Source organism: Sorex araneus, chromosome 7 (assembly GCF_027595985.1).
Source record: "Sorex araneus isolate mSorAra2 chromosome 7, mSorAra2.pri, whole genome shotgun sequence".
Lineage (NCBI taxonomy): Eukaryota > Metazoa > Chordata > Mammalia > Eulipotyphla > Soricidae > Sorex > Sorex araneus.
Window position 1 is genome coordinate 34,287,917 of NC_073308.1, and position 21,816 is coordinate 34,309,732.

Below are 21,816 nucleotides of genomic sequence, written 5' to 3' on the forward strand. Positions count from 1 at the left end.
CCAATTCCCTCCTTTCTTTCTCCCTTGTGCAGCCCCCCGGGCCCAGGACCGACCGGAACAGGGGAGTCCCCTCCGGCTGGACCCACGCACCGGCCGCCCCGCAGTCCCCGAGGCGCGGGAGGGGCTGGCTGCTCTGCTGCTGCTGCTGCGGCGGCGGCGGCGGCGGCGGCGGCGGCGGCGGCGGGGCAACGCCCCCAACGACCCCTTGTGCTTTCACTCGGGTCCGCAGGAATGGGAGGTGCCGGGGCCAGGCCCGAGCGGGGAGGAAAGGGGCGCGCGGACCAGCGGGGAGTCTCCTCCCGCCCGCACGGCGCACGCTGGCCGCGCCGGGGGGAGGGTCCCGGCGAGCGTGCAGCGGAGCTCGGGGCACCGGGGGCCTCCCAGCCTCTCGAGCCGGCGCCCGGCTCCGGACACCCCCCGGGCCGGGGACCTTCGCCCCCGGCCCGCCGCCCTGCCCGACAGCCCGGATCCCCAGCGCGAGCGTCCTCCGGCGACGTTCCCCTCTCGGCGGCCGGCCTTGGTACGCCCCAGGGGACAGATGTCTCGGGGTCTTGAGCATGTGGGGTGCTGCGGATGCCGAAGTTAAATGCAGCGCGGCGGGGGGCGGGGGGCGGGGGGCGGGCCGGGCCGCGGGGCCGAACGCCGCCTGCAGGTCCCGGGGCGCGCGGGCGCGGGCGGGCGGCTCCGGGGCTCCCCGGGACAGGTAAGGGGGCCCCGCGCGGGGAACCGGGGCGCTCGGGCTGCCGAACCCGCGGTCTCCCGGCTCGGCCGAGAGGGCCCGGCCGGGACAGCGGGGCAACTTGTGGACGGGGGTGGTGGGGGGGAAGTTCCGAGTTGTACCCCAGAAAGGCTGGTCGCCAGCCCCTCGGCCCTTCTCCCCGCACCGCTCCTGCCGGGGATCCCCTGGCCCGGTGCCGGGGGCCCCGAAAGCGGAGGAACAAAAGGAGCCAAGTCCGGGCGCGCGGGATGCGGAGGGCGCGCGGGGGGAGGGGAGCGGGGTGGACAGGACAAAGGGGCTTTTTGAGGGAAGCCGAGAGGTCGGGTTTCAGGGCCCATTCCAGGCGAGCGGGGGGCTCCCGGGCCGGCCCTCCGCCGGCGGGAGGCGAGCACCTTCCCCCGAGCGCGGCGGGGAAGGAAGCGGGAGCCTTGGCCCGGACCGCCCCGGCTCGCCCCCGCTCTGGGGGCGCTGGGCGGGGGGCTGCTGCCGACCCCCGAGCTCAGCGAGCCGTGGGATTTCCAGCGCGCCTGAGTTGCACTTGGCTGGGGGAAACGGAGCGGGTGGAGAGGAACCGACGGTCGCCCTGGTCGTAGAGGGACTTCGGGGCTGCGGCGCTGCGAGCTCTCCCGTGCTGGACGCGCCCCGGGAACTGTAAATCCCGCAGACCCGCGCTCTTTCTCTTCCCGGAGAGCAAATTCCAAGTGTTATAATGGTATGCGGGAACCCCCACTTCCTCACCCGCTGGGGGCTTCTAGGAGACGGTGCCGCGGGGGGGGGGGGCGGGATCCCAGAGATGCCCCGGGAAGTGGGGCTGAGAGCCCTTGCATGTGTTTGTGTGTGTGGTGGTGGTGGGGGGTGAGGCTGGAACCCCTGAGATGTCGTTGAGGGTGGGGCCGTGGAACTCCAGAGGTGTCCTGGGGGTGGAGCTGGGACCCTTCCGATGTCTTGGGTAGTGGGGCTGGGACCCCTGACATGGCCCTGCGGTGGGGGGCTGGGACTCTTGAAATGCCTGGGCAGTGGACCTTGGGCCCCTGGCCACTCAGACTGCCTCACCTGGTCCTGGCCATGTCTGGAGCATCGATCTTGTTGGGCGTTCATCAGGGCACTCCTTTAGGTTCAGGGGATCCCGACCTTGGGAGATGGGGTTTGCATTCCACACCTTCCATTCTGGGGGTCCTGGGAGAAGGGTCACTTGAGAATTCCAGAGAGAGGGTGAGTGCAAACAGCAGCACGTCCCTGCTCCCATCTCAGCTCCTAACTCAGGGCGCAGGGTCCTGTGGCGGGAGGGAGTTCAGGGGGACTGAGCTGACGGTGAGGGGAACCCTCTGCCTCTCCGTATTTCCCCAGTGTGGTTTCCGCCCCATGAGTAGAATTCCCGGCTGGCAGTTTTCCTGGTTCATCGCTTCTGTGCGATTTTCCCCACTAGACCCTCTCTCATGCAACTAAAAGTGCTGTTCTTAGCGATTCTTGGCTCTCCCAAGTTCATGCATGCATTTAAAAATTAAAATTATTGTGTGCATTAAAAAATATATACTCCCGAGGCCCCAGGAAATGGCCCCCAATGATGGGTTACGTGCCAGGCAGGTGTCAGGCCCATAGTCTGACCCCCCCCACACACTACATACTTAGCCTAGATATGGTCCTGGTGGTCACTAAGCACTGCAGGGACCATTTTTTAAAATGTTATGAGTTATTTCTAGAAACTTCCATCACCACCTCTTCCAACTTGCAGCTGGGCTGATGGGCAAGGTGGAGGGAAGATGCCAGCTTTCGGCCCAGTGGACACCTCTTCAGCACAGGGGAGGCTCCTGTGAGGGCTGGGGAGCCTGGGGGTGCTTTGTGGGACTGGCCTGGGAAGGGCTCCTGGGGAGACCCTGAGCAGACTCAGCCCTTCCCCTCCCCCCCAACCACTGGGGCCCCTTGGCCGCAGCCCAGGAGAGGAGGAGGTGGGCAGCTGGAGGGTGCAGACTGGCATTGTTTGCAAAGGGTGTGTGTGCCCAGGTAGTGCCGGGGAATGTGGAGGTGGGTTGGGTTAGTGTAGGGGGTCCATGGGGGGAGGGAGAGTGCGGGGGTCCAGACCTCTGCTCAGTCTTTGCTGCGCCCCAGTTGGTGGGTGAGGGGCTGCGCCCCGCCCCCTCCGGTCCTGAGGCTGTGGGGGGAGGGGGAGGGGAGTGGGGGACCGGGCAGCCACCAGTGCAGAGGTGGGGATTTGGTGCCTGAGCGGGTGGGATAGGATCCGACTTGGGTGGAGGGAGGTGAGGGCTGCCCCCCTCCCTCCCCCCCCCCCCCCCCCCCCCCCGCCCCATGCCTGCAGGTGAGAGGGGCTGAGCCCTCCTGGGAGGGAAAGAGGTCAAATTCCAGCCGGCTTCAGTTAGCCCCCGGGTCCCGGGGGCGGGGCGCGCGCCCCAGGCGGTTTTTGTTGGTGGGAACTGGTTCCATTTTGGACTCTGGTCCCTGGGACGGGGGTGTGGGTTCGGGGTCTTTGTGCCACAGGGTTTGCCTGTGGAGTGGGGGTGGGGCTCAGGTCAGTGCGTGGTGGACTCCGTTGAGGAACAGGCGGATCATAAACAGGGATGGGAAGGCCCTTGGGGGCCATCTCTGAAGCCGGAGGGAGCCCGGGGGCCGCCCCCGCCCCCTGCATTCCAGGCTCGCTGTCTCCCCTGCAGGCCTTTTCATCTGTCCGGGGAGAAAGCTCAATCTTGGTCTCTAATCTGAGTGCAGGGAACCTCTGAAGCCTTTATCCCTCTCTAGCACCCCTGGGGCTCCCCACCCCACACCTCCCCTGATCCTGCGGCCCTGCCTACCTGCCCTTTCGGAAGGGAGGGAAACTGAGGCACACTGCGCAATGGCCCTCTCAGGGAGAAGGGCCCCTCATGTTGTCCTTGCAGACATGATCCCCGGCTTTCTCTGGGGTTCCTCTCAGGGACCCCCCTTCTCACTGTCCCTGAGCAGCCCCGGAAGTGCTGAGGCCCAGAGGCCCGGGCGCTGCCTGTCGGCAACACCTCTCGGGATTAGTTCAGGGACGGACTTGCTCGTCTGCTCCTCCCTCCGCGCAAGCCCCGACAGGTTCCCGGCCCGGCCCGGCCGGGCTGCAGCCGGGGAGGGACGCGGTGTCGGGGCGGGCCGGGGCGGGCTGAGGGCCCAGGGCGAGCACAGCCCGTGGAGCTGGGACACAGTGGCGGCCACATGCGACGCCTCTTGGTCCTCTGAGCCGGGAGCAGGGGCTCCCGGACCCTGGACTCCATCTTCGACAGGTAAAGGGTAGGGGGGCGGGTGGAAACCAGGCTGAGGGGTGCAGGGGTAGCCTGGCCTGGGAGTGGGGCTGCGGCCGGCCACTGTCACTGTCACTGTCACACCCGTCCAGGGCACCGGGCGACAGGTAGGGGTTTGATGGGGAGGAGGCTGCCACTGCAGTGCCAGTTTCTACAGCAGGAGTGGCTTTGGGGTACACAGCTGTGAGGGTGGAGAGCCCCAGTGGCTCACCCAGAAAAGTGGGCAGGAACATCCTCCATCCCTCTGCCTTTTTCTGGGGACAATGTGCTGGCCAGTGGGAATTTCCTGTGGGTGGGGGGGCTGAGATCTGGAGGGTTGGGGCCCCCCATGAAGGGGGTTGGGGTTCTCAGGACGGCCTTTCTCCCAACCTGTGGACCGCTGTAGAGATGCAGGCTTGGAGATGGGGCTGAAGCCTGCCCCCAGAGTTGGGGGACCAGGTTCCCGCAAACTGAGGATTGCTGTGCTCAATCTGTAGTTCGGTGCTGGGGGGTGAGGGGTTGGGGGGGTGCCTGTTTCCGCTGACTTTGTCCAAGAGGTCGATTCCCAGCCAGGAGCTGGCAAGGCCTCAGACATTGTCTTGGTTGTGCAGACCGGGAAAGGGACCAGGGCGGGCCGGTGAGCACCCAGGATCGGGCAGGCTGGTGGCAGAGCCCAGGCAGGGCTGCTCCCGGCTTTTCACTTGGCAGCAGCCCACCTCCCGTTGGGGACTCGCCCCCCTCCCCTCCCCTCCCCTGCCCAAGGCCCCTGACCCTGGAGGGCGGGGGCTGGAGGAGCTGTTTGTTGAGCCCCATTCTCCGCCCTGGAGTGGAGTCAAGGGGCCCCTCGGAGGCAGGGGAAGTGTGGTCACCCTTAGTGGTTAATAATTAATTAGCAAGTGTGACTAATTAAGGCTGCCTCCCACACCCTCCGCCTCCCCTTGACCAAAGCCGGGCTCTGGGGTGAGCTGCGGGCGGGCGCCCTGCCTCTTCGCTTGTCTGGGGGCGCTGCGTGCACCCCCTGCCCGCCCTTGCCGCCAGATGGGTGTTTGGGAGGGCTGGAACCTGCAGAGGCACTCTCCGTCTGGGCCTGTGCCCAGGTGCCCACGCCTGCGTGTGGCCAGTCTGTGGCCTCTTGGCATTGGCCCTGAGAGCCTGACCCGGCGGGGCCGTGACTTGTTTTCAGGGCTTGGTGTGTTTTGCGGTGGTTGCCCAGGCTTCCTGGCCCTGCCGGCCGCCGAGGCCATTCCTGCTCTGGGTCACGCAGAGCCGTGCCCTGGAGGCCCACCCCGCCGCAGGCCTGACTGTTCCCTGCGGCCCTGCGCCCCCAGGAGCAGGATAAGCTCCAGACAGAAACTCAGGAAGACTTTTGGACTGTTGCTCAATGGGGCTGAGTCAGAGAGGAGGCACCGCCTCCCTCCTTCCCGCGCCTTCCCCACCCCTGCTCCAGCTGGCCCAGGCCTCAGGGACCCTGCGGGGAGGGGGGGGCGTCCTCCAAGGAAAGAGGGGGTGTGCAGCAGGTGTTCCGTGACTCCGCTGTGCCCGGGTCACCCAAGTTCCGGGACCCCAGGAGGTTGGAGTGGGTCGTGGCCGTCCCAATCCGATGCTGGGGTGGGGGGCACAGCCCCAGGCAGCCTTGGCACGCAGCCCCAGGTCTTCCCTGGCCTTGGCGTGCAGGGGCTTCGGGCAGACACTCCCTTGAGTGGTGTCCCAGGCATCACTGGTGGCCGGAGAGCCCCTGGGGCTCTGACAGTATGTCCCTTGGAACCCCTGAGCCCAAGAGCAGGAAGGGCAGCCTGGCCTGCAGGGGGCCCCCCACACACCCTTTGCCGAGGGTCTGCCATGCTTTGCGGAGCTTTTGCCCAGCTGCAGACCAGGCCACCTGCCTCCAGGGTCCTTGGATGGGTGATTGGTCCCCCTGGAGGAACTGAGCCCCGCCGCACACCCGACCTCCTGCTCTCCTCAGCTTTGCCCTGTGGGCCGCCCCCCGGGGCCCAGGAGCCACCAAGAGGCTGAGAGGGGGACTCGGAGCCTTCTCTCCCCAGCGCCGAGCATCCGGCTGCACCTGGAAGCCGGGGCTCACAGTCTGCTTCTGTTGTTGCTCCCGACAGCTGGGGGAGTGTCAGGCCACGTACGCGTCGCAGCCAGGGCTGGGCACCGGGTCCCGCCTCCCTGAGAGTCTCCATGGAGAGTAAGGATGAGGTCAGCGACAGCGACAGCGGCATCATCCTGCAGTCTGGTGAGCCCCGCGGGGAATCCCCGGCCCCCTGCCTGGCCGCAGTTCCGCAGCTGCCCGAGGCTGGGGGCTGCGGGGGGCGGGGCGGGGAGACGCCAGCAGGAAAGGGCTGGGCCCTCGGGTGCGATGCCATTTTCTCTGCTGGAGCCATTTGAATTGCAGAGTCCAGATGACCTGCACCGGTATTTGTAGTGTCCACGCTGGCCATTGTGAAGGTCCCCTGCCTAGTGTGGTGTGGGGGGGGGAAGAGAGAAGGAGGTGGGGCTGGGGAAGGGAGGAGGGGAGGGGAGCCCAGGAAGGCAGAGCGCAGGCTGCCTCCCAGCTCTCTCCTCCTCAGCCCCACGCCGCAGCCGCCCTCTGGGCAGTGATGTTCTCACCGGACACAGGCTGCTGTGACCGGCCTGCACTCTGCGGGAGGGCATAAGGCTTTGTGTGTGTGTGGTCATGTGTGCATGTATGTGCGATTGTATGTGAAATAGTATGTGCATGTATGAGTGTGTAACTGTATGTGTGAAATAGTGGGTGCATGTATGAGTGTGCATATATGAGTGTGATTGTGTGTCTGCATGTATGTGTGTGATCATATGTGCATGTATGAGCTTATATGAATACATGTGCATATATGTATGGAATATGTGCATGTAAGAGCATGCAATCGTATGAGCATGCATTTAACCATGTGTGCATGCATGTGTGTGCCTGTGTGTGTGCTTTCCTGTGTGCGTATTTGAGCGTGTGTGTGTTCCCTAGGGGTGGTCAGGAAGTGTCCAGGGGCTGCAGAGATGTCTCAGTGGACTCACTGTGTTTTGCATGTGGGAGCCCCAGAGTTGATCCTGGGCACTCCTGAGTACAGCTGGGAGGAGAACCTGGATATCACTGGGGAACCCCCTCTAACTGAAATTTAAGAAGAAAAAGTCTGATTTTTTGTGCTTGGGCCACTCCTCGCAGTGCTCAGAGTTTACTCCTGGCTCTGCTCAGGGATCACACCCGGTGGGCTTGGGGGGCCACATGGGATGAAGGGGATCAAATCAGGGTTGGCCATGTGCAGGGCAAGCGCCCTCCCGACTGCTGTCTCCCCGGCCCCCTAAGACAAGTTTCGGAGTGAGGCTTTCCCTGGTGTTTGCTTGTGGTCCCCCAGGCCCGGATAGCCCCGTGTCCCCGATGAAGGAGCTGACCCAGGCCGTGCGCAAGCAGCAGAGGGCCCTGGAGGAGCGGCTGGAGGCCTGCCTGGAGGAGCTGAGGAGACTCTGCCTGAGGGAGGCGGTGAGAGCAGGGGCCCCTCCCGAGCCCGCATCTGGGGCTGGGGAGCAGGAGAAGGCAGGGCCCAGGGGACGGGCAGGGCAGGAAGACACGGGCGTGCCTGAGAATTGACCGGGGGGGGGGGGGGGGGGCCCCGGGAGAGTCTCTGCAGTGGGGGAGCAGGAGGAAGCCTAAAGGAAAGCTGGAGGGGTGCAGAGGAAATATCCCTGCGGGCCCCTGAGGGTGGGAGGGGGTGGGGGGAAGGAGAGGAGCTTGGCTTGACCCCACTTCCCCTGCAGGAGCTGACGGGCACCTTGCCTGCAGAGTACCCTCTCAAACCCGGGGAAAAGGCCCCCAAGGTTCGGCGCCGCATCGGAGCTGCATACAAGCTGGATGAGCGGGCACTGCACAGAGAGGTGAGTGAGGGTCTCGAGGTCGCCCCCAGACCTTGCGCACCCCCGCACCCCCTTCCTCCGTCTCCCCCACGGGCACCACCCAGAGCTGAAGAAGCAGCAGTGGGGCGGGTGGGGGCGGTTCTGGGTCTCAGCACCAGCTTTGGGGTCAGGAGGGAAAGTGCCCCCCCCCTCGCCCGCGCCCCCGCACCCCGGGCTCCCTCCCCGCCTGGCTGGGCTTTCCTGGACCCCAGCCACCTCCCTGAGGCCCTGCCTGGCCCCCTGACTCTGCGCCGCCCCGCGCAGGACCCCCTGAGCGGCCTGGAGCGCGAGCTGGCGCTGCAGCAGCAGATCGCGGAGGCGGCGCGCAGGCTGTGCGGGGAGCAGAGCGTGGGCCGCCAGGCGCGGCGGCAGCGCAAGCAGGTGGCCCTGCAGGAGGAGCGCAAACTGCAGGAACTGCAGCGCCGCGTGGGGGAGCGGAGACGCAACAGCGCGCCCGCTCCGGCGCCCGCCGGCTTCGCGCTTGGCCCAGGTGAGATGGGGGTTGGCGCTGGGTAGGTCCCGGGACATCCGCGCCCCAGCCCTGCGCCCCAGCCCCGCCGCCTTTCCCCGGCCAAACGCAGACTCTGCTCTCTGCCCGGGCTGTCCGGAGGGGCTGGTTACCGGTTCTTTACAGAGCCCATACGGCTCAGCGCAGCCCAAGTTGTGCCAAGAGGCCGGGGTTCCAACCCCAGGTCTGCCCCCACACCCCCCCGCACTGGGCTGGGAGTAACGCAGGATGAGTACCTCTCTGGGTGTGGCTCCAAACAAAAGCCAAACCTCAACCCCTTGAGGATGATTCAGCTCAGGCCCACTCTCCTGGCCCCCGGGCAGCCCCTGTGGATAACCCAACATGGGCCCCATGCTCACCCCTTTTGGGTCGAACTCCAGCAGTGTCACCACCAAGCCCCCCGATTCCTAAGTCCTTCGTCTTCTGAGCCTGTCCTGATGCTGCTTCCACTCAGCCCCCAAGGGTCTCGGCCCAGGTGGGTGGGTGGGTGGGGTGCGGCCTCGAGGGGCCAGGACAGGGTGGTCAGGATGAGGGGTTTTTTTCACCCTGACCCACGACTACAGGTCAGGAAGGACTTAAGGCCTCGTGCCTAGGGCCTGCCCACAAACACCTGTTTATTTTTGGTATTTTTGGTTTTCTTTTTTTGGGGGGTGGGGTGAGGTGAGGGCACACCGGTGATCCCCAGGGCTTACTCCGGGCTCTGCACTCCTGGAGGGCGCGGGGGCTGTATGGGATGCCGGAGACTGAACCTGGGTGCGCTGCGTGCAAGGCAAGCGCCCTCCCTGCCGTACTATCTGTCGGGTCCCCAGCCAGCCTGTTTAGATCAGGGGACACCTCCAGAGCGTGGATGGACGAGGGAGGAAGCACTGGCCCAGGCTAGTGTGGAGTCCACGTGGCCCCGGCCTTTCCAAGGGGGGCTCCAGACTGTCTGCCGCCCGCACTGCAGGCCTGCCCCACTCACTCCCCTGGGGGTGCCGAGGCTCGGTGTGCCTCGATGGCAGCTGCCATGTGGGATGCAAGTCCCCAGGGGCTCCTGGTCTCTGTGACCGTGAGAAGTGAGGGGCCCTCCCAGTCCACCCTCCACCCTGCTCCTGCCCGGCTCTGCAGTCTGCTCTAGGTCTACCGTGGCCGAGGGCATGTGTGAGGAGCCTCACTGTGGCCTCAGTTGTCACTAATGGTACTTGGGGGGGGGGGGTTGGGGGTGGAGACAGGTCAGTGCACACCTGGGGCTTGGGTGAACTTGCTGTGGGGCAGGAGTTGGGGTGCTCAGCCAGGAGTGGGGGGGCCTGGGTGGCAGCTGACCTTTGCCCTTCAGAGCAGCCCTGCTCTGGGTGCCAGACAGGCACGCGCTGGCCCTGGCCGGGCAGGGCTTGAAGTCCTTCCTGGGGCCATCGGGAGGCGGGAAGCATGACCTGGACAAGTCTTTCCTGTTCTGTGGCCACGCTGCCCAGCTGTGCACTCACGGAGGAGGAAGTGGAGTGGGATTAATAATTGGTCGCTAAAGGTGCTTGGAATGAAAGAACTGAAAGGCAGAGAGGAAACGGCCCACTCCCTGGCCTGGCACAGGCTCCTGCAGGGGGACTGTAATTCCTCCAGGTGAGAGTCATTAGCCCATCGGCCGCAGGTGGCGGGACCAGGCAGGTGTCAAACTCAGTACGCAGCGAGCTTGGGACAGCAGCTTGGAATGTTTTTATCGATGGGCTGCCTTTAGCAAGGGAAGATGTCTGCAGGAGATTTCTGTTCCATCCAGTCAGTATGGGAGCCATGAGCCAAAGGGGGCAGTTGGAATGTAAAACAACAATTTTTTTTTTTTTGCTTTTGAGCCACACCCTGTGGTACTCAGGGCTTATTCCTGACTCTGTACTCAGCGCTTACTTCTGGCAGGATTTGGGGACCATATGTGTTGCCAGGGATTGAACCTGAGTTGTGTACAAAGGAAGCGCCTTACCCACTGTAGTGTCTCTCCAAGCTTGGAATGTGCGACTTTATTTTGGTTTCGGAACCACACCCAGCAGTACTCAGGGATCACCCCTGGCAGGGCTCTGGGGACGATATTGGGTGCTGAGGATCAAATCTAGATTGTCCGCATGCAAAGTAAGCACCCTACACCCTGAACTATCCCTCTGGTACCTGTAATGTGTGAAACTTTAAAGGAAACTTGACTTTTCATTTCACTTTCATTCAAATACTCTGACCTGTGGCCTTTGTGGATGCTCAGAGCGTGCATCTGGTGCCGCCCCGTTTCACTCTAGGGCTCAGGGCAGGGTGAGCTGAATGATGGGTGGGCTGGGGCAGTGTGGCCAAGTCAGTGAATAGCCCCACTCAGGGTGTGTGTGTGTGTGTGTGTGTGTGTGTGTGTGTGTGTGTGTGTGTATCCAGCTCTGCAAAGACAGTGACGTTCTTATTTTTGTTTTGTTTTGTTTTGGGGCCACACCCAGTGGTGCTTAGGGCTTGTTCCTGGCTCTTCGCTCAGGGCTCACTCCTGATTTTGCTGAGGGGATCATGTGGGGTGCTGGGGATTGAACCTGGGTGAGCTGTGTGCAAAGCAAGTACCCTGCCTGCTATATTATTGCTCCGGCCCCGACAGTGACATTCTCTACGTGCTTTCCCCTATGGAACTTTGAGCTGCTGCTTTTAGTGAAGATCAGGGCTGGGACGGTGGGGAATTTCTCCCCAGTCCAGTGTACAAAACCACGCACATTTTCCAGCCCCAGCTGCATTGCTAGGCCATCATTCTGAGACTTCCAGTCTCTTCAACTTGACATTTATGAAAAGTAGAAATTTTTGTTCGCCAGATTTTTGTAAAAGATCAGAAGAGGGGGACAGATAGAAGGACATCTCCACAGCGGAGCCCCAGAGAGAGGGTTAGCGGGAACCAAGGCTGCTGTGTGTCCTCCTTGGCCACGGGCAGCGTGCCCTGAGGCCAAGAACTGCCCTGGGTAATGTTTTTGAATTTTATTTTACTGGTGGAACTAAAGTTGACACATTTCAGTAAAGGGCCAATTAATAGACATGGTAGGTTTGGGGGCCATGCGTTTAAGGCCATCGGTTGTCTGTCCCCAGCCACTGAACTAGGCCATTGGAGTGAGAAAGGGCAGATGATATGTCAACAGATCCCCAGGGGTGCTGGGGTGATAGAGCAGTGGGTAGGCGCCTGTATGCTGCTGACCTGGGTTTGACCCTTGGTACCCGATATGATTCTCTGAGCGCTGCTGGTGTGGCCCCAAATAAAAATTATATAGCACTTCTTAAATTTCTTTAGACAAATCTGTAGCACTGTGGCATTGTTGTCCTGTTGTTCATCGATTTGCTCGAGCGGGCACCAGTAAGGTCTCCATTGTGAGACTTGTTACTGTTCGGCATATCAAATATGTCACGGGTAGCTTGCCAGGCTAACAAAAAAAAATCATGGCTGTGTTTCAATAAAATTTTATTATTTATCAAAGCTGCCAGCTAGGCCAGAGAGATAGTACAAGAGCTAAGGCATTCTCCTTGCAGCGACCTACTTTTTTTTTTTTTTTTTTTTTTGCTTTTTGGGTCACACCCAGCAATGCACAGGGGTTACTCCTGGCTCATGCACTCAAGAATTGCTCCTCATGGTGGTGCTCAGGGGACCATATGGGATGCTGGGAATCGAACCCGGGTTGGCCGCGTGCAAGGCAAACGCCCTACCCCACTGTGCTATCGCTCCAGCCCCTTTAGTTCAGTCCTTGGCACCCATATATGGTTGCCTGAACTGTTCAGTAGAACCGGGAGTAAGCCCTGAGCACAGCTGGGCTCCCCTCCCCCCCAACAAAAACACAAAACAAACAAAAACCAGTGAGCTAACTGGGTGGCACCTCAGCCTAGAGTTTGCCAATCCCTCTTCTAGAGGATTGTCTGATAGCCGGAGTTGTTTCTCTCCCTTCACTCTTTCTGGATAACAACCCCTGTGGTTGCCGCTCGCTGGCAGGAAAGTAGGTAAAGGTTGTGGTTAAGAGCCAGACTCGGGGCAGACTGTCTGGGTGTAGATCCTGACTCAGTCCCTTTTGGTGGACTGACCCCGTTACCCGGCCAAGCTTGTTGCCGCCACTGTTGCATGAGGCTGATGATAGCGCGAGGGTGGCACGGGTTACTGTTGCTGTCCTCAGGAAACTCCGTTCTCGACGCGGTGAGGAGCGCTCTGTGGGTTCCATCCGGACACCCAAGGCTGAGACCAAGAGCTGAAAGGTTTTTGTTATTGTTGTCATTATTTTTTGGTTTTATTTTTGATCCACACCTGTCAGTGCTCAGGAGTAGCTCCTGGCTCTGCACTCAGGAATCACTCCTGGCAGTGCTCAGGGCACCATAGGGGGTTCTGGGAACTGAACCGGGGTTGGCCACAAGTGCCCTACCTGCTGTACTGTTGCTCCGGCTCCAGTAGCTGAAAGTTTGAGCATATCCATGGACAGTGGCAAAGGCAAGTTGCCTCTGGTGGTGCCAGGGACATGCCATATCCCCAGTGGAAGAACTTTTCCTCCCCAGCCAGCCAGATCCTAATTTGAATTGGTCTCTGAGCCTCTAGGCTCAGATTCCCACTGCTGCGCCTTCAATGCAGTTGTCCCAAATTTGGGATGCTTTTGATTTTGTTTTTTTGTTTTCTTATGTTATGTGGGTCCCACCCAGCGGTGCTCAGGAGTTACTCCTAGCTCAGTGCTGGGGGTCACTCCCTATGGTGCAGGGGGTGAAGACACAGAGCTGGGGACCGAACCCAGGGCCTTGCACTTGCAAAGCATGCCGCAGCCCTTTGCACCGAGCTATCTCCCAGGCAGATTTGGGGTCTGAGCGGAGTTGTATCACACTAGAAGACTAGAAAAGTTGCCCACATCTTTTTCATGCCAGAGTCTTTGCAAAATGGATTGTTATCTTTCTCTCCATCACTAGGAAACATTATTCGAGGAAGCCCTGGGTTTTTTTATTTTGTTTGTTTGTGGTTGTTTTTTTTGTCTTGTTTATGGATGGGGAAATCAAGGCACAGAGCACCAAAATGATTCATTCGAAATTGCAAAGCTAACTGCAGAGCCAGACCTAAAATTAGATTTCTTGGAGGCCGGAGATACAGAGAGTACAAGGCTTATGTTATGGCACTTGTCTTGCATATGGCCGTCCCCAGTCCGAATCCCAAACACCACCGGGGATCACTCCTGAGCAGGGCCCCAAAGCAAAACAAAACAAAACAAAACACTCAGGTTTCCCGTGTCTTCACTCCTGCTGTTTCCCCTCTGCTTCCAAGTGGAGAGCTCACAGCCCGCAGAGCTGGTGGCGGTTGTTCCCATGGGTCCGGGGGGTACTGACAGCAGGGCAGCCCGGCCTGGGCTGCCCGGGCTACTGGCACCGCGGTCTCTGGGCCTGTCCACTCACCTCTCCTCCTCTCTCTGTTGCTTTCCCAGAGCTCAGTACCTCTGACGACAGCTCGCTGTCTGACGGGCTCCTCCTGGAGGAAGGTGAGGGGGCCCGGGGGGCGCATGGCAGCCACGGTCCCTGCTGCACGGTGCCGGGGATCAGGCGAGGATGGCTAAGGGGGGACCCGCCAGCGGGGGGCGGAGGTTGGGGTGGTGTCCTTCCTCGCTGCCTTTCTGTGCCCCGCTCGTGGCAGGGACAGGTGGGACGCAACTGTGGGGACCTGCCTCTCGTGCTAGGCACTCAGTCGCCTTGACAGGGAGAGAGGAGGAGGATTCTGAGCCCTGGTCTCTGCCTTTGCCCTGGGACTTGATTTCAGCAGGCACCTGTCGGGGCGCGGGCGCCATCTGGCCGCTCAGCACAGTCGTCTGTGAGGTGGCAGGAGGCGGGAGGGAGACACGCAGCTCATAGCCTGGTTTACAACCCTGGGACGTGCTGGGGGCTCAAAGTGGGCCAGGAGGCGGCGTGGCCTGCCTGGGGGAGGGCCCCGGCCCAGACAGAAGTAGGGCAGCGGGCACAGACGAACAGGAAAAGCAGGCACGCAGGGTACCGCAGACTGTGCCAGGAGCGAAGGTCACAACAGCCTTTCCCAAAGTGGGCGATGCGGCCCAGGCGGGGATCACGGTACAGCCCGAGCACCGCTGGGGGTGCTTCCCCTGTGTCTCTTAGTAAAAGTAGATTTTGGGGGGTGCCAGGGCCTGAGGGATTTTTCTGGGAAGGGAGCAGTAGAACCAGTGCGTTTGGGAGCCTTTGGGTTAGGAGGTCAGAAGGGAGGAAAGTTAGATGTGGGCCATGGAGAGCAACCTGGGGGACTTCCTGAAGGAGGCAGGCGTGAAATAGGGGCGGGAAGCAAGTGTCCCAGAAGAAGATATTTGGGAGCTGGTGCCCCGATGGGGAGGAGAGCGGGGCGCGGGCCGGGGAGGTTCTGGTTGGGCTGGTTCCCCAGCCACTGCCCTCACAGGTTCCTTTCACCCCGACAGAGGAGCCGCAGCTGCCAAAACCTCCCCCAGAGTCGCCAGCCCCACCCCCTCGGCCTGCCCCTCCCCAGAGCCTCGAAGGGCTGCAGCCGGCGGGGCCAGAGCCGGGCGCCCTGGAGCGGGCCCCGATTCAGAGCAGCCCCTGGAAGGAGACGAGCCTGGACCACCCCTACGAGAAGCCCAAGAAGTCGTCGGAACCCAGCAGCGAGTCCAGGTTCGGGAGGGATGCAGCGAGGTGGGGGGTGGGGTGACCGGGGGCTGGGCCTGGCCTGGAGGCCGCCCCCTCCTTTGGCAGGTGCACACCCCTAACGTGGGGGCCACCCCCCACACTCTGAAGCCGACTGCCAGCAGTCATGCCCCTGACCTATGTTCGATCTTTTCGCAGCAGCCCGGCCACCACCCCGCAGGACGGGCCCAGCGCCACCGACGTGTGGCTGCTCGAACCTGCCACCTACCATGTGATCCCTGTCCGCAATGGCCCTGGCCAGCGGCCCAGCCGCACCAGTGCCCCGGCCACCCCCGAGATGCTGGACAGGAGGGGCCAGCCACAGTCACTGAGGTAAGAGGCGGGCGGAGGAGTCTGGGCTGGCAAGGCCTCCCCAGAGTCACCGGCTTCGCCTTCTCGGCCAGAGGCAGAGGGGCCTGTGGCTGAGAACGTCCCTTCTGGGGCGCGGGGAGGCAGCTTCGTAGCAGCCGGGTGTGCCTGGGGCCCTGCATTCGAGCCCCAGCTCTGCTGAGCTAGCCCTGAACAGCCCCTGAGTACCACCAGGGGAGACCTCCACCGTGAGCCAGAGAACGGAGCTTCCGTTCGGAGGTGGTGGCTTCTAGGAGGTCGGGTGGAGACCTGTCGCTTGGGAAGCTGTTCCCGTCCAGCTGTGTCTCCGTCCAGGGCACCCAGGTTCCTCCCCTGCCCAGGCAGTCTCTAGTATCCTGGGAGATATTTTTTGGGGGGTGCACCAGAGCCCGGGCACTATGACCATGCCTGGCACTGTTCGGCCAGCAGGTCTGGGGACCCGTGAGGCCGTGTCTGGGGTCCCAGGGATCGAACTGGGGGTAGCCCCCATGTAAGGCATCTACCCTGTCCCCAGCATGCTCGGGGCTTACTCCTTACTCTGTGCTCTTGCGCTTACTCTCTGCTCAGGGATCACTCCTGGCGGTGTGATTTTTCCAATATCTCCAATATTTCCAATAAGTGGAAATATGCCGTGCTGGGGATTGAACCCAGGTTGGCCACAGGCAGGGCAGGTACCTGCTGTGTGTACTGTCTCTCTCTGGCCCCTGGTAGATCCTTTCACAATTGTTTTACTATTGGTCACTGATAAAGGACAATTTTATTTTCTGTCTATGTGCAGCTGATTCTCGTTATTTGCAGGTCTGCCTGTGAATTAGCCAATATTGTTTGCTTTTTTAAAACAGGAGTTAAGTAGGGGGCTGGAGTGATCGCACAGCGGGTAGGGCATTTGCCTTGCATGCGGCCGACCCGGGTTCGATTTCCAGCATCCCATATGGTCCCCCTGAGCACCGCCAGGAGTAATTCTTGAGTGAAGAGCCAGGAGTAACCCCTGTGCATTGCCGGGTGTGACCCAAAAAAGAAAAAGAAAAAAATAGGAGTTACGTGCCTTAACCCCTGTACCGCTTCTCCAGCCTTGAATCAGCCAGGATTGAGCCATGGCTCGAGGGGACAGGCGGGGTGAGGTCGCGGCATCTCGGAGTGCTGCATCTGCCATAGCCTGGTCGTGTTTCTGTTTTATAGTCATTGTGGATTATCTATAGTCATAGTCACACGGTGCTACAGCGTGCCCCAGGCCTGCGTGGATCTCTCTTTTCCCCGCCATCCCTGCAAGCACTTTGGCATCACATCTGGGGCCACTTGGGCCGTGAAACCTCCCACGCAGAGCACGAAGTGGTGCACGTGGCTCTCGGGAATGGAGGAGAGGGGGGACTCCCATTTCACCAGGAGTGGAAATAAGTCAGGGTGCTGCCTTCCCAGCTGCCAGGGGACCCCGCCTGTCCTGTCCTGCCTCTTGGGACGTGAGACCACTTGGACATGTGCACGAATGCCCCCCAAACATGCCACACGTCGTTTTGAGCTGACAGCTGCATTGGGCAGCAAGAGCACTGGCAGACCCCGGACCCAAGTGCCTTGGAAAGACATTTAGTGACCAGTGATGGCGGGTGCCCACAGCCTGGTGCTGGCACTGTGGGTGTGTCGTGGGTTCTTCTGCCAGTGTAAGTTGGCTCGTCAACAAGCCGGGCACCCCGTGCTCAAGGCTTCAGTGTCTTGGTATATATGACAGCTCTGTTCCTTCAGGACACGGCAGGCACAGCCCCGTGTCTAGAGAAGTTGCCGAGCAGGGGCTGAGTCCAGGGTCCCTGGCCTGGGCAGGGGCCCTTGGAGAGAGCCAGGCCAGAAGCAGCAACTTGGGATAAGTTTCCAGTCCTGCCTCCAGCGGGGGTGGCGGGGGGGGGCTTCTTTGGGAACTATCCAAGCTCTGGAGGTCCAGGGTCAAAGTTGTGTTGGGCTTGGGGTCACCTGAGCCCCCCGTCTGTGGCTGGTAGGGGGCCTTGACTCCCTTAGACCTCCTGTTCCGAATGACAAACCTGACTGTGCTTCTGCGTTAGTGTCTTTGACTTTTGTTCTGGGGTGATTCGGGGGCACACCTGGCGACTCCCTGGCTCTGTGCTGAGGGGTGCTTCCAGGTGGTGCAGAGGGTTCCATGCCGCGCTGGGGGTTCGACCAAGGGCTCCTTCCCACAAAGAGCATGCTCCAAGCCTCGCTTTCCTCTTGGCTGCCTGCCACCCGCAGGGGACAGAACACAGTCTCTCCATGCCTGCAAACAACAGCCGGAAGGCCACCTCATCTGTTTGGGCCGTGGCAGCGTGCCTGGGGAGCAGGACTTGAGTGCCGAGATGCTCGCTGGGCTGAGCTGAGGGGCGGGGGCGTGGGGTGGGGCGCTGGACCAAGCCCGTGGGGGTGGGGGGAGACCCCAGGCTCCTAGAGGCTAGAGAGTCCCACCAGGAGTTGGGGTCTCCCGCCTCACCACTGCCGCCCTACCTACTCTCCGCAGGCTGGAGTCCTTCCTCCGGGCGGGCGCCGAGGGCCGGGGCCGCAGCGCCTTCCCACGCCGGCGGCCCACGCATTACACCGTGACGGTGCCCGAGTCCTGCTTCCCGCAGACCAAGCCCCCGCCGCCCCCTGCCTGCTCCGAGGACAGCGGTTCCGACGTGTCCAGCGCCTCCCACCCCACCTCCCCGGGCAGCAGCAGCCCCGACATCTCCATCCTGCAGCCTCTGTCCCCGTCGGAGCCCCTCTGCCAGCCTGGAGCCTGGGGCCCGGCCGGGGGCCACACCCCTAAACTGCTGTTGCCCCCCGGATACCTCCCTGCCGGGCGCTATGTGATGGTGGCCGCCCCCGAGGGCCACCTGCTGCCGCCCAGCGAGTGGGAGCTGGGCCGCGCCGCCCAGGCCTGGGCCTACGAGGAGGCGACAGCGGCCGCGGGCCTGCGTGTGCGGCGCCTGGTGCCGGCCCCCGGCCGCCTGGGGAGGGCGCCCTCGCTGAAGGACACCCCCGCGGCCCGGCTCAGCAAGGCCGTCGTCTCCAGGGAGCTCGAGTCCTGGCACGAGCGGGCGCGGCTCAGGAGCGCCCGGCCACACTCGCTGGACCGCCAGGGGGCCTTCCGCGTGCGGAGCCTGCCCCCGGGGCGAGCCCTGGGACCCCGCACACAGGTACCGCTGCAGGCGGGGGCTCCGCACTTTCCGGCCGGGTAGGGCCCAGAGCAGAGAGGCGTCCTGCAGCTGACCAGGCAAACTCCATTTCCTCCGACTCCCTCGGCCACCACCAGCCTGGATGGTCCCTGCTAGCCAAGCTGCTTCCTGCTCCCCATCCCCCACACAGCCTCACAGATGCCTCTGGACGCAGATGAGCCTCCTTGCCCCACCAAAGGTTCAATCCAGGGCCCGGAGTGATAGTACAGCAGGGAGGGGCACTCACTCTGCACAAAACCAACCCCAGGTTCGACCCCCAGCAGCCCGTATGGTCCCCTGAGCGCAAGGCCAAGAACGACCCCCTCAGCATTGCTGGGTGCGGCCCCCAAACTAAAACATTCTATCCAAATTGTCTGACTCGGGGGGCCCAGGAAGAAGGAGAGGCTGCGTTTGCAGAAGGCCAGGCCCGCCAGCCTGCCCATGCCTTCTCTGACCCCCCTTTTTTTTTTGCTTTTTGGGTCATTCCCAGCGATGGTCTGGGGTTATTTCTGGCTCTCCGCTCAGGAATTACTCCTGGAGGTGCTTGGGGGCCATATGGGATGCCAGGGATTGAACCCAGGTCAGCGGCATGCAAGGCAAATTCCCTACCCGCTGTATTATTCCTCCGCCCCCTGGCCCCCTTTTTAGTCGGGACCCTCTTGGGGGGGCCACACATTGTAGGGTTCAGGGGGTCATGCTGGCTGCCAGGGGTCAGATCCAGGGCCACAGCCCAGGCAGGGTATGTGCCCTGTCTCCTGAGCCGCACATCCAGCCCCCTCTCGGTACCCCAGTATACCAGGAGTCTCTGCAGCATCCGACAAGGGGCGCCACCCCCGAGCTTGTCTCACCTGGGCATGAGTCTCTTTTCTGTCCCTCAGGAAACGATTGGGTCTCCCCGAGCCTCCTCCCTCATCAGTTGTGAGGAGCCAGGTTTGGGACGTGTGTGAATAGTTCCAGTGGCTCCCAGAAGTGTGGTGTGTCCAGGGGCCGGACTGGGGTGCAGCTCTGTCTGTGCCCACTTGCTCCCGTGTGGGAGTGGAAACAGCCCCCCTGAATCCCGCACTCCTTCCTGCCGGGTCCCGGGCTGTGCAGGGCCGTACCCCGTCCGGCTGCTCCTGGCAGACCTCAGGCCCGCAGTATGCCCGGCCGCCCGCCCGCCCCGCCTCCGGGCAGCACCCTGGCAGCACCCTCTGCCCGGCCGCCCGCCCCGCCTCCGGGCAGCACCCTCTGCTGACGTGCTTTCCCCTTCCTGCGAGCCGCAACCTGTCCTTGGCCCAGCCCCAGCCCACCCCAACCTGCCAGACAGGGGAAGGGTGAGAAGCCGGCCGGGGCGAGGGGAAGGCGGGCCTGGGAGAGTGGGAGTGGAATGTGAGAGGGGCCCCCAGCAGACGGTCTCTGGGGCAGCAGGGGTCCCAAAGGGCCGGGGCTGATGTCATGGGTTTACTGGGGTCTGGGGTCACATCTAGCTCAGGGGATGAGCCTAGACTGTGGTGGGGGTGGGACTATGGTCAGCCATGGGCTTCCCCCGCCCCACACCTCCCCCGGGGCCCTGTCCAGTCTCTGGCCCGGTCTGGGCTCTCCTGCCTGGCTCACCCCCCTGTCCCTTGCCTGACCTGGCAGGTGCCCGCCGTGTGCGTGCTGCGGAGATCGCCCGACGGCGCCCCGGTGCAAGTCTTCGTGCCCGAGAACGGAGAGATCATCAGCCAGGTGTGACTGTGGCCGGGCCCCACCTGCCTTGCAAAGACTCTGCTGGGGGCCGACACCCCACCCCACGTGCCTTCCTCGACTCCCACACCCCTGTCGCAGGCCGATCACCTGGAGTCAAGATTTTTTTCGTTGTTACTTTTTTTTTTTTTTTACTAGTTTTTGTTCAGGTGTCCTGGACTTGTTTGTGATCCGTCCTCAGGGTCCTGCAGTATGAAACGGGCCTGAGACCCTGCCTGGCTGGGGCAGGGGCTGCAGGAAGTGGAGCCCCGGTCTCTGCTTCTGAGAGGTGGCACCCCCCCCACCCCCGAGAACAGCCTGCAGCCCCTGGAGGCTGGCCCTGCCCCAGCCCTCGCCACCCCCCTTCCTGTGTGCTCTGTGATGCACGACCAGAAGCTCGGCAGCGGTCGGGGGGCCTGGCTGCTGGTCCCCACCCCATCCACGCAGGGGAGGGGCTCCAGCATTGACGGACCTCTGCCTGCCTGCCCACTGTAGCGGCTGGAGGCCTGGACAGGGGCCAGCCCGGTGTGAGGGCGGCTGCAGGGCGGCTCCCCTTTGCCCACTCCTCTGGACCTTAAGGCTTCAAGTCCTGGCTTCCCCATTGTCTTGGAAACCCCCTTCATCATCTTCATCATCACTCATCATTGTCTTCGTCGTCGTCTTCCGCCAGCGCCCCTCTAACTCCAGAGGAGAGGGTGCCGTCTGCTGCTCCCCAACTCCCCAGGACTCGGAAAGGCGAATTCCCCGGAAGGGGCCAGTCCAGGAGGGAGGGTGGGCGGGTCTTGCCCGGGGCACAGCCTGGGGCCGTTCTGCTGCCTCAGAACCCCGAGGGGACCCCCCTCCAAGGAGAGGACCACCCCCAGGGTGAGGCAGGAAGGGGCTGCGGGGAGCTGAGCTGGGAAGAGGCCCAGCCACCCTGTTCCCCTCTGCGTGCCTTGGGGCCAGACCTCAGTCCTCGCCTGGACCCTGACAGGCAGCTCCTGTGAGGTAGCCTCGGACACAGGCGGGAGAGGACCCGGGAGGTGACAGGAGCATGGCGGAAGCATGTCTGCACCCCCCCACACACATACCACATGCTACAGCCCCCACCATGGGGCCACCCCTGCCGCTGTTACGTTGAATGCCCTATGTGGTTGCTGATTGTGGGCAGTTTGTCGCTACGCTCCTTCCCCGGTGTCCCCTCCCGGTGTCCACTGGGGAGCCATGACTCCTCGGGCTTGAGCTGGCAGCTGCCTGAGCACCCCCCACCGCCCCCACAACCGAGCGCCCTTTGTATTAACTTATTGGTCCTGGCCCGGGCACCGTTGCAAAGTGACTGACTGCCCTCGGCCCGGGGCCGGGACTCCAGGTCCACGTGTCAAACCCGTCAATAAAGTCTGTCTGTGGGACTGGCCAGGTCCAGGCTTGCTCCCGTGTGGCATTTTGTGGGCCGAGCCCCTCAGTTCTCCGGTGTCTGAGTCTTGTCCCGGGCCCAGCTGCAACCTTGGGGCCAGCGTGGTGAGAGTCTGGTTCCTCGGGGGCCAGCCCCGACAGCGAGCAGCACCCCAACTTTCAGCTCTCCATTGGGTGCTCACAGGGCCCCTTCACCAG

The 21,816-nt window shown here is 62.6% G+C and overlaps 1 protein-coding gene across 3 annotated transcripts; it reads left to right on the forward strand.

Moving 5' to 3' along the window:
• The first annotated feature begins 308 nt into the window (after window positions 1–308).
• INAVA (innate immunity activator) lies at window positions 309–21,605 on the forward strand. 3 transcript variants are annotated; one of them, XM_055144657.1, is made up of 10 exons: window positions 309–520; window positions 6,078–6,205; window positions 7,341–7,465; window positions 7,741–7,857; window positions 8,140–8,365; window positions 13,792–13,845; window positions 14,782–14,992; window positions 15,164–15,337; window positions 17,847–18,504; window positions 20,143–21,605. In XM_055144657.1, exons 2-10 carry the CDS (start codon window positions 6,151–6,153, stop codon window positions 20,233–20,235), a joined length of 1,713 nt encoding a protein of 570 aa, XP_055000632.1. In that variant the 5' UTR covers window positions 309–520; window positions 6,078–6,150; the 3' UTR covers window positions 20,236–21,605. The 3 variants fall into 3 exon arrangements, with proteins under 3 accessions (XP_055000632.1, XP_055000630.1, XP_055000631.1); XM_055144655.1 differs by lacking the exon at window positions 309–520 and adding an exon at window positions 637–703; XM_055144656.1 differs by lacking the exons at window positions 309–520; window positions 6,078–6,205 and adding an exon at window positions 6,310–6,384.
• The last annotated feature ends 211 nt before the right edge of the window (window positions 21,606–21,816 follow it).

Excerpts from the sequence above, each read along its gene's own strand:
- INAVA (XM_055144657.1), top strand. The coding sequence starts at position 6,151 with ATGGAGAGTAAGGATGAGGTCAGCGACAGCGACAGCGGCATCATCCTG. Across the intron at positions 7,466-7,740 it reads GACTCTGCCTGAGGGAGGCG|GAGCTGACGGGCACCTTGCC; the intron begins GTGAGAGCAGGG and ends CTTCCCCTGCAG. Across the intron at positions 18,505-20,142 it reads CCCTGGGACCCCGCACACAG|GTGCCCGCCGTGTGCGTGCT; the intron begins GTACCGCTGCAG and ends CTGACCTGGCAG.